This window comes from Protomyctophum parallelum (assembly GCF_964188405.1).
Source record: "Protomyctophum parallelum genome assembly, chromosome: 18".
In the NCBI taxonomy this organism is placed as follows: Eukaryota; Metazoa; Chordata; class Actinopteri; order Myctophiformes; family Myctophidae; genus Protomyctophum; species Protomyctophum parallelum.
The window spans coordinates 22,972,724-22,986,108 of record NC_139716.1 but is presented as its reverse complement, the minus strand read 5'-3'; the positions used below and the strand labels follow the sequence as shown (position 1 = coordinate 22,986,108).

Genomic DNA, 13,385 nt, shown 5'->3' with positions numbered 1-13,385 from the left:
TGATTAACCACCTCCTCTTAACGTCAGTGGTAAATCACCCTGTCATTGTTGATTTATCCATCAACAATGACCACCTGTTGCCATACATTAGCCCTTACATAACAACCTTACAATAAGCTTACATAGCATCATACACATTCACTTCAATATTAATCTCTCTCAGAGTTTTGTACTGTCCTGGATCAGTTGAGGGGTAGTCTCGTGTTGCCTCTTGCAATTTCCAAATGCTCCTATCATACAGTCTGGAGCAACGTAAGTTCTGTCATGAGTAAAATATAAAGCGGAAGTGGAGCCTCCTCACCACTTCTGTTTCGTCTTTACAGTCACGCACATTTATCTGAATATAAATAGAAATCATCTAAGCATATATAGCTTGCTGCTTAGCAGAAAAAATGAATACGAAAATAAGCTCTAAAGATAGTTTTTGTGAACTGAAATGGCAGCTTCCTTACTCGGATTTCGGTGTAGTTCCAGACTCTATATAGTATTCGGAGATTGTGGAATAGTTGTCTGGCTACGCAAGACTAGTTGAGGGGTGATGGGGAGAGAGAGAGAGAGAGAGAGAGACAGACAAAAAGTACCCTGAGCTGTCTGCTGACTTGCTCCAGCAGCTGCCCTCGGTGCCAGCGCATGTCTGGTCCCATGACCACACAGCCCTCCACGGACCTCCAGCTGGGAGCCTTCTGTCTGGGCACTGGCATCTGGATCTCCTTCATGTGCCTCTTGATCCTGGACCTCAGCTGCTTCAGCAGTGCACCTGCGCGTGCACACACACACACACACACACACACACACACACACACACACAGACGCACGTTAACTCAACCCCCATCAGGGGGAGCTAGCGATAGTTCAGCGACCGCCACCGTTCACCACCATTCAATTTGGTTGTAGAAGAAGAGCGCCTCCTCGTCTCCCCAAAACACCAATGGCAAAGGTGGTCGCGCTGATCTGACTAATCACTGGCTACGAGTCTTTAGAAGCATTCATATTTTAGAGGCGCGGTCACGGGGAGTTGCTATTGAGCCACTGAACACAGTCTCTTTATTCATCCACCGCGGTTTGAAATGGAATACTAGAGGACTAGAAAGGCCTCATCCGCCACCTTCCTCTTTTTTCAATGCATTGGGGCTGAAGAGACGAGAGCTTTGATAAGCCAACATTATAGGTTTATTATTAAATAAAGTGCTAAATAACACATTAATGGCATCGTTGGCGGCTTCGGGATTTCATTAATAGGGCGTTAAATAAGTTGTTAGCGTGGTGGGATGAGGTAATTAAGTCTGTGGCCATGAGTTAGTTAAGGATCCAAAAATGACAGAAAAGTGCTGCCTTGTGGTACCTTCAAAAGCACTTAAGTAAGAATGTATGAAACAGCAGAGATACGTACCGGCGTGGTACGTCCTGCCATAGATCACACCGTCGTCCCCGACAGCAGAGATGCTCAATCTGATTGGACCGTGAGGCGGCAGCTCAGGAGGCGGGTACCATGTTGTCACCTGCACACACACACACACACACACACACACACACACACACACACACACTTCTCAATTCTCAAAGAGAGATGAAAGAAACACCTTGTTTAATGTGTGATTATAATTTGCCAAATGGGCCCCTCCACAGAAGTAAACAGAAAGACAGACACATAGGCAGGGGCGAAAACATGCCATTTCGACCCGACAAAGAAAAGGCTATACATATCACTGTATCAAAGAGGGGTTTCAATTCTAACGCTTTCGTAATGCTGCCAGTAAAATGAATTTACTGGCACACACACACATTTACTGGTGTGTGTGTGTGTGTGTGTGTGTCTGTCTACCTTCTCAGTCAATGCAGTGCGAGGGGCAGGCTTAGGTGCATGCTTGGGAATAACAACAGGCAGCGTTGGGCTGGAGACAGCTGGAGGCGGGAGTGGAGGAGGTGTTGGTGGAGGAGTGAGGCTGTTATCAACAGCAGGGACGTCCTTTTCAATCTCACCCTCCTGGAGCCCCGAGACAGCATCCTGGGGCCTCGAGACAGCATCCTGGGGGCCGGAGACACCCTCCTGGGGCCTCGAGACAGCATCCTGGGGCCCCGAGACACCGTCCTGGGGCCTCGAGCCAGCATCCTGGGGGCCGGAGACACCCTCCTGGGGCCTCGAGACAGCATCCTGGGGGCCGGAGACACCCTCCTCCGTCTTCACCGTGGAAGCCTCTCTGGAATTATTACAGCTTGGTTGAATGTAAGCCTCTCTGGAATTATTACAGCTTGGTTGAATGTTTGATTCTGGTTGGTCAGCCGCTGAATTCAGCAGTGTGTTATTTCTTGATAACATACCACTCCGCTCTATAACAGACCGCTGTCTAATCAAAGCCTCAGAGCACCTGCTGCGCTGCTTGGATTTTATGCTGTATCCAACATGACAGCCATGTTAACAAACACACCATGTCATTTACAGCTAAACATTGCTCTCAAGAATGTTTTTGGAAAACATTTGAATTGAGAAATAGACGATGCAGTACCCGAAAAGTGCTACGTCTAAATGCCATCTAAGTTACAGTACATAAGTTGAGCCTTTGCATACGCCTGTAAGGTCGTCGAGGCTAGGGCAAGTGCTACGGGCTAAGATGGAGTCTGAAGAGGTGCAGGGTTTTCAGACGATGGTGGAAGATTAAATCAAATCAACACCTGTACCTCGGTTTCTTCCTCTCCTTGAGGGCGAGGCCCTCACTGACCAGGAAGATTAGGCCTAACAAAAAAAAAAAAAGGTTTCCGGTTGCCGACCGACTCTATTAAATATGCGCGACTCATATTATTTTATTGGCATTTGGTGAAAAAAAAAAAAAAAAGCTCAGAATACGACCAAAAAGGTCTTTGATCATTAAAATTCTCTTTGATGAGACCATCGGGACGCGCAAAGTCAAAATAAAGTTTTCTTTCGTCTAAAATATCACGTGCGCAAATGTTTTGGAATGCGTCATCGCGAGGTGCATGGTAGGCTACTTGAGGTTGTAACTCACGTTCCATTTCCAACATTATTTATGGTTTCCAGCGATTTCCAGGGGTGAGTAAACATCTTTGAATCAAAGTAGCAGCGATCCTCTGAAGTGACGCAGCATGTCCAATACTGTCCTCGTTAACAAAGTGCAACTTTTTCATCATTCACCGTTGGCTAACGTTGTGCAACAGTCCAGAACAGAGCTATATACAATATTATGACAACTGTCAACTTGGCTATAATCTACTAATAATAATAATAATAATAAATTTTATTTATAACGCACTTTACATTTGAAACAAATCTCAAAGTGCTACAGGCAGGCAGAAAAAATTAAGATACGAAAAGAAATAAGAATAAAAAAACAGTTAAAAACAGCACACAGGGCAGCTTAAAAGTCCGACTGGGCAAATGCCTTACTAAAGAGAAAGGTCTTTAGTCCCTTTTTAAAAGCGTCCACGGACTGTGGTGCTCTCAGGTGGTCGGGGAGGGCGTTCCACAGCCGAGGGGCAGCTGAGCAGAAGGCCCGGTCCCCCATGGTGCGGAGTTTGGTTCTTGTGCTTTTGAGTGTGTATGATGTACCGGAGCGGAGGGAGCGGGTGGAGGCTGGGGGTTCAAGGAGTTCCTTTAAGTAGATCTACTAGGCTAGGCTACTGTAGGCCTACATTAATCATTGCCTCTCAAACCCACATACCACGCGTAATGTGCGTTGCCTAACCAAAATAACAGACATACAAACTATCAACATGCCGCTCGATTCATACAGCTTGCAGATCTGTTCTTTTGGGCACACATGAGGCGCACTGCGCTGCGATGCGGAAATTAAATTGCTGTAGTCTACAGCGCTACGATTTGGAAACCAAATAGCTGTAGCCTACTGCCTACAGTGGACTGTAACATTGCTTGGTCAACTATATTACGTGTATGCAGTGAACATTAACATTAGCGCTTTCATAGTTATATGGAGCATTTACCGTGGTGACGTTGATTTAGGTTATTCACCCAGCTGGGTTCAACGAGACAGCAGTGTCTCGTTAAGCCCCGACGCTTCCAAAACGAGCTATTGCGGATTAATCGATGGGCGTATAGAACATTTAAGCATTTTTTTTTTACATTTGTATTTATTTTTGGTATGCGAGTGATGCAGCACTTTACTTTGGTTTGGAGTTGAATTAAAACTCTAAAGTATTCAACCAGTGTGTGGACATTCTATTCAAAGTTTTCGAATGTTGTAGGCATACAGTGTTATGTGTACTTGAACCATTCATTATTTAAAAGATGGTATTTCAGGCAAATATTGAAGTTATTAAAAAAGAAGCCTATCCATCATTGCCGTAGGAAAAAAAAGAAAAAAATCCTTGCTACCCATCCTTCCCACGAAAGAAATTAAAATAAAATAAAATAAATTCCTTGCTACCCATCCTTCCCACGAAAAATAAAAAAATAAAATAAAATAAATTCCCTACCTACTCAGCCCAAAAATGACAGCCAATCGGAAACCAAAGTTTTTTTTTTTTAGGCCTTAAATCAAATCAACACCTGTACTTCGGTTTCCTCCTCTCCTTGAGGGCGAGGCCCTCGCTGACCAGGAAGATTAAATCAAATCAACACCTGTACCTCTGTTTCCTCCTCTCCTTGAGGGCGAGGCCCTCGCTGACCAGGAAGATTAAATCAAATCAACACCTGTACCTCTGTTTCCTCCTCTCCTTGAGGGCGAGGCCCTCGCTGACCAGGAAGATTAAATCAAATCAACACCTGTACCTCTGTTTCCTCCTCTCCTTGAGGGCGAGGCCCTCGCTGACCAGGAAGATTAAATCAAATCAACACCTGTACTTCGGTTTCTTCCTCTCCTTGAGGGCGAGGCCCTCGCTGACCAGGAAGATTAAATCAAATCAACACCTGTACCTCTGTTTCCTCCTCTCCTTGAGGGCGAGGCCCTCGCTGACCAGGAAGATTAAATCAAATCAACACCTGTACCTCGGTTTCCTCCTCTCCTTGAGGGCGAGGCCCTCGCTGACCAGGAAGTCGGCGATGCAGACGTATTTTCCTTTCTGGTTGGAGCAGGACAGAGACACGGGAACGGGACGCTGCTCCGTCAGCTCCTAATTAAATATGAAATGAGCAATAGATTTATTAAGGTTTAGCAATGAATTGGATCTGCTTTTTAGGTACTCTGATCAAGCGCATCAGTCCCAACCATAGGGACTTAAGGTTTATCAATGAATTGGATCTGCTTTTTATGTACTCTGATCAAGCGCATCAGTCCCAACCATAGGGACTTAAACAGCAGATCCAAAACGACAGGTGGTAGCTGGGGTGGAGGAGGGTGAGACAGGTGGCAGCTGGGGTGGAGGAGGGTGAGCAGCAAAAGTTTAAGCAGCAGTATCAGTATGCAGCAGCAAGCAAGCAGGATGAGCGGTGCAAACTTCCAGTTTAAATAGCCGGTATGAAAATGGAGTGTGTGATTGGATGAGTGGATCATGTGAATGAGAACGTGATGCTGAGGCGGCCTTAATGAACTGAGTTTCCTGACTGAACTCGCTCATATGGAATAAGTAAATGCTCGGTCAGCTCCTACACAACACATGGAATGAATAAAAACACCACCAGAGCCAGCACAATACACGCCATTTCACATACAGGTGCTTCTCAATTTTTTTTTATATTGCGCATAAAGTGAAATATTTAACCTTTTTTTGTTTTAATCTTGATGATTCTGGCATACAGCTCATGAAAATTAAAAAACACTATCTAAAATATTACAATATTTTATGAGAAAAAAAAACACAATACAGAAATGTCGACCATCTGTATGTTAATTTATGCACTCAATACGTGGTCTGGGCTACTTTTAAACAAATAATTTCATCAATGGGGCGTGGCATGGGGGTGATAAGCCTGTGGCACTGAGTTATGGAAGCCTAGATTTAAAGTCATTTGTATTGTAGAACCACACCTTCCTCATGACAATACAACATAGATTCTCTGTGGGGTTCAGGTCAGGCATATTGGCTGGTCAGTTAAGCACAGTAATACCATGGTCAGTAGTACACCAATTACTAGTAGTTTTGGCTCTGTGGGCAAGGTGCCAAGTGCTGCTGGAAAAGGAAATCAGTATACAATAAAGCTTGTAAACATACGGAAGCACACACTCACACAGTGCTGTAAAATATCCTAATAGATAAATAGATGGATGATTTGGGGCCATGTTATGTGCATGGTGTTGGTCCACTGACAGTGAAAACTTCACACTGGAGACAACACAGCCATCTACAAGGAGAGACGAAGAGATGTGAGGAGAGAGATGTACATACCTTTATGGTCATGGTGGCCATGGCTCCAGTCACATAGTAGGACATGAAGTCACAGGCGGTGGCCGTCCAAGTGGAGCTACCTCCAGCTGGCCTGCGGAGACAGAGAGCGACACACATGACAATGATTAACCCATTTTGACCTGGGAACGATTCTACAAAATGTCTTCTAAATCATGACAGTTTTCTGTCATGTTTCTATGTCAGTTGTGCTCAAACTATGTCATTTAAAACGACCCCAAAAATTTATTTGGCCGCCGACCCCCATCGGAAAATATGTTGTTCCAGGGACCCCCCCAGAAGCAAGGATTTGAGTTAAAAACGCTCGCTCTGAAAGAATATATGTATTCAAAGATTTGCAACACATTTTCATGATTTTTCAAAAAATAGCAGACCTACAAGCTCATAGCACGGCACAGAGTGTCGTGCTATTAGCTTGTAGATCTGCTATTTTTAATACCAAACACCAAAAAGGGTTCCCGCCCTAAATGAGTTAAGGCTTCGATGGAGAGAAGCCAGTATAAGCTTTATGAAACCTGCCCTTTCATCTGAAATATTTGGGACGCTTCGGTATACTAGTAATTCCTGGGTCAATATTTATTGAATTAACAGTAAGTTTTTTTCCTTCTTTTTTTTTTGAAGAAGCAGAGCAGTTTGGATATCATGTCGGGAGCACTCCTACATCATTTTACACCTGCGCTCCTTCCAGGTACTGGCTACAATTTTGTATGAGACAAAGAAAAGGAAGAAGCGCGCACTCATGGGTTCATTCTTCTGTTGTCACATTCGAACCCAGCACCTCTACTAAGTAAGGTGAATCGCTTGGGAAAGAGGCGAAATGAGATACACAGGCGATCCGCACAAATTAATTCATTACGCCACCTTTGCTGAATGACACGTGAGCTTGTCGCAGCTTGATCGGACGGATAAATATGATATCATTACGCATTTCATTTACACCTGGTGGTATATTTCCGTTGTGAATTTGGCCCTACCTGATGTCACAGAGGGTACACTCTAATGCCAGGGAGCCAATGAGGGAAGCTTGGAGGGGCCTCAGGCTGCTGATTTGCACAGACACTTTGTTGCCATAGTCACAACGTCTCACCTAAACACAGCCACCAGAGGGAGACAGAGACCACATGGTAATTATTATTAGTATTAACTGCAAATCAGGGTTACAACATTCTTCTTTTACATTCTTGAATTGTGTATAGACTTATTGTAAATTACGTAATGTTTAAAAATGTTTAAAAATAATTTAACTCTTGAGAGCGTAAAATAAAACCAAATGGACCTGGTTTCATTGTACGCTCTCGAGAGTTAAAGTTCTATAAGGGTCCATTTGGTCACCAACTCTCCATCATTTAGCTGGGGACCACCTGGAACCCCCTCAAGGACCACTGGTGGTCCCTGGACCACTGGTTGAAAACCACTGATTTGTACTGACAGTAGAATCCCCTTTTTTATACCCACCCCAAATTAAGAACACATAATAAGCAGCTAACTAAAAATACATACTTGAGATGTGATAAATTATCCAACACTGGAAAAGCATATGCAGTTTAATAGTATGTGTGTGCAATATCAATTTAAGTGTAATCCTATGGACTTATATCATGTGAAATAAAATAGGGATCTATTACAGTATGTGTAATGCGTCAAGGCAAATGTAATATGTTAAATGGTTTGGCCAATTATTTTAGTGTTGGTTACATTATTGATTTTCACTCATTTCTGAGTTTATTCTATTCTGTAAATTCTTTCAGCCGTCCATCTCTGATGTAAAGTTATGAATGACAATAAAGACTAAGCAACAATTGAGACATTATTAATAACTCTAGGATCTGAAAAGCCTTCTATATGAAACGGTTTCAGCGGGAATGGAAGCACTAATCGCCGACAGTGTGATAGAAGATCAGAGATGATACCGGCCTTTCTGTGTGGAGTTTGCATGTTCTCCCTGTGTCCCGTAGGGTACTAGATACCCTCACAAAAAACATGCAGTAATCCTGGTCTCTAAACTACCCCTGGCCAGCCGGGGCGCCTGATGGAGGGGAAAGGAACCGGGCGGAATAACGTGTTCCTTCCACGCGCTACGTCCGGCTGATTGATTGATTGATTGAAATATTTATTAACAGTTTGCAGAATTTACAGTACATTTCAAGCACAAACTCAATACAAAGACTGTTAACTGTGAGTGGACGACCCAATTAAGCATTACACTTGTTTACAACAGGGTCCACAAGTTCAATTCATCGGCCAGGTGAAAAGAAGCAGCCTGGACTCCTCATGCATCGAAGGAAGCACGAGGTCTGTCCGCTGCCTGGCAGAGGAAGTGTAGCGCCCAGGATCACATTAGATAATTGACACTGGGTGAAAGAAATGGGTTGCAAAATCGTGGGATAAAATAATAAAAAGAAAAGAGATGATACCTCAGCCATGCTGGTGGATGCCACGGTGCTGTAGACCTGTCCTCTCTCCCAGCATCCGTTGTTCAGGACGGCACAGAACATGTCTGCCTCCCACTGGACGACGATGTGGTCCTCCCCATGGGGCTCCGTAGAAACACAGTCCTGCTTCAACAGCTCACACAGTCTGGAGAGAAGACCACGCAGAAGGTTCATCCTCCGCACGGAGCACCAGTGTTGTTTTTAGGCAGCACATTTTGATTTTAGTTTTAGTCATTGTCTCTTGAATGGTTTTCACTTAGTTTTAGTCACATTTTAGTCACCTGGAATGTTTTAGTGTTCATAATATCATAAGATTTTAGTCAACTAAAACTACAGTTGATTTAGTTGATTAAAATGTATTTTAGCGGGCCTTGATGCCGCCGTAATGACTGATTTTACACACAAAATAGCAGATCTACAAGATACGTAGATCGGCTATTTTCAGCATGCAACCAAGTACCTTCATAACATTTTAGTCTAGTTTTTATTTGTTGACGAAATTGTCAGTATATTTGGTCATAGTTTTAGTCATCATAGCTTAGTTTTCTTTTATTTAGTTTCCATTTCGTTTTTGTCAGTGGAAAAAGGTAGTCGACGAACATTTTTCGTCTTAGTTTTTAGTCGACGAAACAAACACTGCAGAGCACACAGTTTGCATAGAACACGACGCAGAGGGTTTATCTCCCACATAGAGCACACCTACCCAGTCTCCCACAAAACACGGTGAAATAGCACGGAATTGCAATTCCACAGGAGACACCGCCTAGCAGCCCTAATACCTACATGATTACTGGCAGGATTCTGCATAACAGAACAACTAGCCTCGGAAACCCAGACGTTTTTATTTCCAGGGAGAGAAAAAAAAGTCTGGGGCCGAGTCCACTTCAATTCGGCATACAGTAGCGCAAACGTTGATCACTCTCTGCTGATTTCTGATCGTTTGTTAAATTGACGCACACACGTACACACACACACACACACTCCTCTCTCTCTCTCTCTGTCGCTCTAATTAATTAATTCGTCTCATGTCGCTCAGCTGCGTCTAGATTCTCCCAGCGGATCCTGCCGGGAGCTGCCTATGCCATAGAACAGTGTTTCCCCAACCTTTTGTGCTCCAGGGCACACTTTTCATAGCCTAAAAATCTCGGGGCACACCATACGGTGTATAGGCCTATCTATATATATATACATACATTATATATATGTATATATATATATATATATATATATATATATATATATACACACACACACACATACAAATTCCTTATTATATATATTTTTTTAAATACATTTTGGAGAAAAAAATAGCTCATATGCAATGTGAAATGCCACCTAATTCTTAATCCTTTTCCTTGTCTTTATTATGGGCCATCTTGTGAAAGCTGCATGCTTTTATTGTGAAGGGTCTCAGTTCTCACAGCCTGCATATTTCCACGTGCTAAAAATAGCTGATCGACAAGCTCACAACGCGTTGCGTCGGCAACGCGTTGTGAGCTTGTCGATCAGCCATTTTCAGCATGCAAGCATAACACGTGTACGTCAAAGAATAAATCAGGCATCACTGCGCTTCTGTCGAGGGAGGGAGATATATTTTGTTGGCCGAACGAGGCGATCATGTTTGGACAGCTATGGACAGCTATTTTTCGTGGCACATTATGTTTAATCACAAAAACGGCACGTTTACTTTACCTCCTCAGTGTTTGGGTCGGGGGACATGTAGGACTGTATGTGTCTGCTGTCTACGTGCATATGCGCTCTGCGCGCTCCAGTCTTTCGGGAGGGAGCGAAATGTAGCCTCTTCTGCATGCATCTAAGCATTAACATTTCAATGGCCGAGCGTCTTTAGTCTATTGTTCCGTGTTGTTGTTATCGCACGTCTAATGGTTAGACGTCACGTATGACAACGCAACAATAGGAAGCCTGCAGCCCAGTAGCTCTAATATTGCTTTCGGGGGAGGGTTAGTGTGCCGCCTGATTTTGACAGAAAGTAATACTAACTTTCTGACAAATCAGGCGGCACACCTGGACATATCAAAGGCACAGTAAAGTGCCGCGGTACATAGGTTGAGAAACACTGCCATATAAAGCATAGGTGGACCCCCGGCTACAGAACAACAGACTGGCCAGTATGACTAGTACTACGGTCTACTCTACGGCATATCACTAGTCATCTTGGAAAATATTGCCGAAGATAAGACGTATTCCGTGACACATATTGCCATTTGTAAATATGGCCAAATCCATGATACCACTCACTTTTTAAGCTGGAAATTGTTCTGGGTGAGCTGGACGTAGAAGCTCCCAGGAGAGTTGACATGGGTGACCCTGACCTTCAGCTCCTCCAGGCCAGCGGCAGGGAGCTCTAGATTGGGCTGGAAGTCCACCGTATCCAGAGACTGGCCTCGGAGGCTTCCTTGGTCTGACGCACTGCCACCGGCGCCACCGCCATTGGGCAAAGACTCCTGCCCAGAGGAGGCTATGACCTCCATTGGAGGGTCCCACACAACTGGGTCCTCAGCGCAGGGCTCTGTGTCGCCGACACTGCAGGGAAGGACAAGGAGTGTGTGCAGAAAGGCAGGAAAGAGAGGAAAGGCAGAGGAGAAAAGGGTGGTGGGTGGAATGGTCTGGACAAGTGGACATGTGGTCTAATCCACAATCACAGTTGTATGCATGACTCCACCGAACCAGTTGCATTTGACCGTACATCCAATTTTGTCCAGACCAGTGGTTTTCAACCATTTTCATGTCAAGGACCATTATTTATTTGGTATTTGAGCCACGGACCACCAATTGATGAGATTTGGCCTCTCAGACCCAAAACGAAAGAATATTTTGTTGTCGTTGATTTTGTTTCAAAATTGATGTTGGTAGCATAGGGGAGACAACAGATGACAATTAATTTAATTCTCTAATTGTGTAGACGACATCTACGAATATATGATTTGCGCCACATTTTCAATAGCTAAAGTATAACATAATCCTTAAAACACCAAAAGGGGTTCCCGCCCTGAATGGCTTAAGATGGAAAACAAAGCACAGTAACTACAAAGAACGTCTCACCACGTCCTGAAGCAGGCCAGCTCCTCTGCAATCAGCAACTCATTTATGTTGGTCAGCGGTCCATTGAGGGGACTCTGGTACAGAGAGACGGGCTGTGGCTTGGATTTGGGTGCCTTGGCTACATGGGGGACAGTTAGTGAAAGAAGTTACACCTATTTAAAAACACACACACACACACACAGTGCCATGTGTAAGAGACGCGACCCCGTTTGTTTACCCGATTTCGCACCAGTGAGGGGTGGGAGGGCGGGAGCCCTGTATGCAGATTCAAACACACTGCCTTATATACTACAGAAAAAACAACTGTTACAATTGTTTTAGTTGCCTTAGGTTCAAGGTTCATAACTTAATGCGCTATTGGCTGTTTGTATTCTTTTTGGAAAAATATAAAAAGATACTCATGGAAAGACTATGCCTAATTTATTTTACTTATATTGACCCTATAAACAATTTAGTACTGTATGTGTAAGTTTTTGCGACTTTTACCTCGTCAGATAATACCCTACATACAACAACTTCCATGAACCGACTTCACTGTAGTAGCCTTTTAACACCCCCAGCGGCATAAACGGAGTTCTCCGGCCTATCAAATAGTAACGCCCAGCGCTCAGGACGGAGATTAATGAACGGACGGAGATGTATTTATATCAAAACCGATCGCAAATAAATTAAGCAACAAAGATGTTTAACGATAATGTAACTCTTGAGAGTGTAAAATTAAACCAAACGGACCTGTACGGGTCCATTTGGTTCCATTTTACACTCTCAAAAAGATTTATAAGTATCCATTTGGTTACCAACTCTCCATCATTTAGCTGGGGACCACCTGGAACTCCCTCAAGGACAACTGATGGTCTCCGGACCACTGGTTGAAAACCACTGCTAAAAGGACAACACATTTCACGTTTCAGTTGATAATCAGGACCTGAACGCCCGCAGTGACAAGCGCCGGTTGCTCCCCACGTGGAAAGCCTTTTAACAGTACTTGGGGTGCCCGCTGGCCTTGTGGTCCAGGCGCATGCCACATATGGGCACTGGCCATATGACAGCGTGTTGCGTGTTCGAGTCCCGTTCATGACGAGCTTTGCTGCGCCCCTTCTCTCTCTCCCTCTTTCCTGTATATCTTCACTAATAACTATCAATAAAGGCAAAAAAAAGTTAAAACTAAATCTTGAAAAAAAACAAAAAAAAACAACAGTACCTGTGGCCAGCACAGTGACCCCCGCTTTCTGGAAGGTGAGGCCCTGGAATCTTTTTATGGCAGTCTCATTCCAGGAGTCTCCATCATGAGGACACACTTTGGACAGACAGCACTGAATGGCCTGCAGGACAACACGGAAAGGACACAGTTATATCAGTGGTTCCGGGGATCCCCAGGGGTCCTTGAGGGAGTTCCAGGGGGTCCTCAGCTAAATGATAGTTTGGAACCAAATGGACCCTCATGGGTCTTACACTCTCAGAGTTAACTAAATGTAGATTTTTACAATACAAATGGGGTCGCAGATATTAGAAATGCCATTAAATGGGGATCCGTAGCCTAATGCATGTCAAATTGGGGGTCCTTGAAATGAAATGGTT

At 44.0% G+C, this 13,385-nt stretch overlaps 1 protein-coding gene across 1 annotated transcript in view; it reads right to left on the bottom strand.

Annotated features, from left to right (window-relative positions):
• LOC310875597 (RING finger protein 17-like) overlaps positions 1-13,385 on the bottom strand; it is a gene marked incomplete at both ends in the record, with an annotated part of 41,000 nt that overhangs the window by 10,217 nt on the left and 17,398 nt on the right. Inside the window, 10 exons of the mRNA XM_083788889.1 lie at positions 582-757; positions 1,391-1,499; positions 1,981-2,152; positions 4,958-5,082; positions 6,295-6,385; positions 7,287-7,399; positions 8,727-8,889; positions 11,004-11,288; positions 11,808-11,925; positions 13,009-13,129. Coding sequence (XP_083645015.1) covers positions 582-757; positions 1,391-1,499; positions 1,981-2,152; positions 4,958-5,082; positions 6,295-6,385; positions 7,287-7,399; positions 8,727-8,889; positions 11,004-11,288; positions 11,808-11,925; positions 13,009-13,129 — 1,473 coding nt within the window. The remainder of the gene's footprint in view (positions 1-581; positions 758-1,390; positions 1,500-1,980; positions 2,153-4,957; positions 5,083-6,294; positions 6,386-7,286; positions 7,400-8,726; positions 8,890-11,003; positions 11,289-11,807; positions 11,926-13,008; positions 13,130-13,385) is intronic.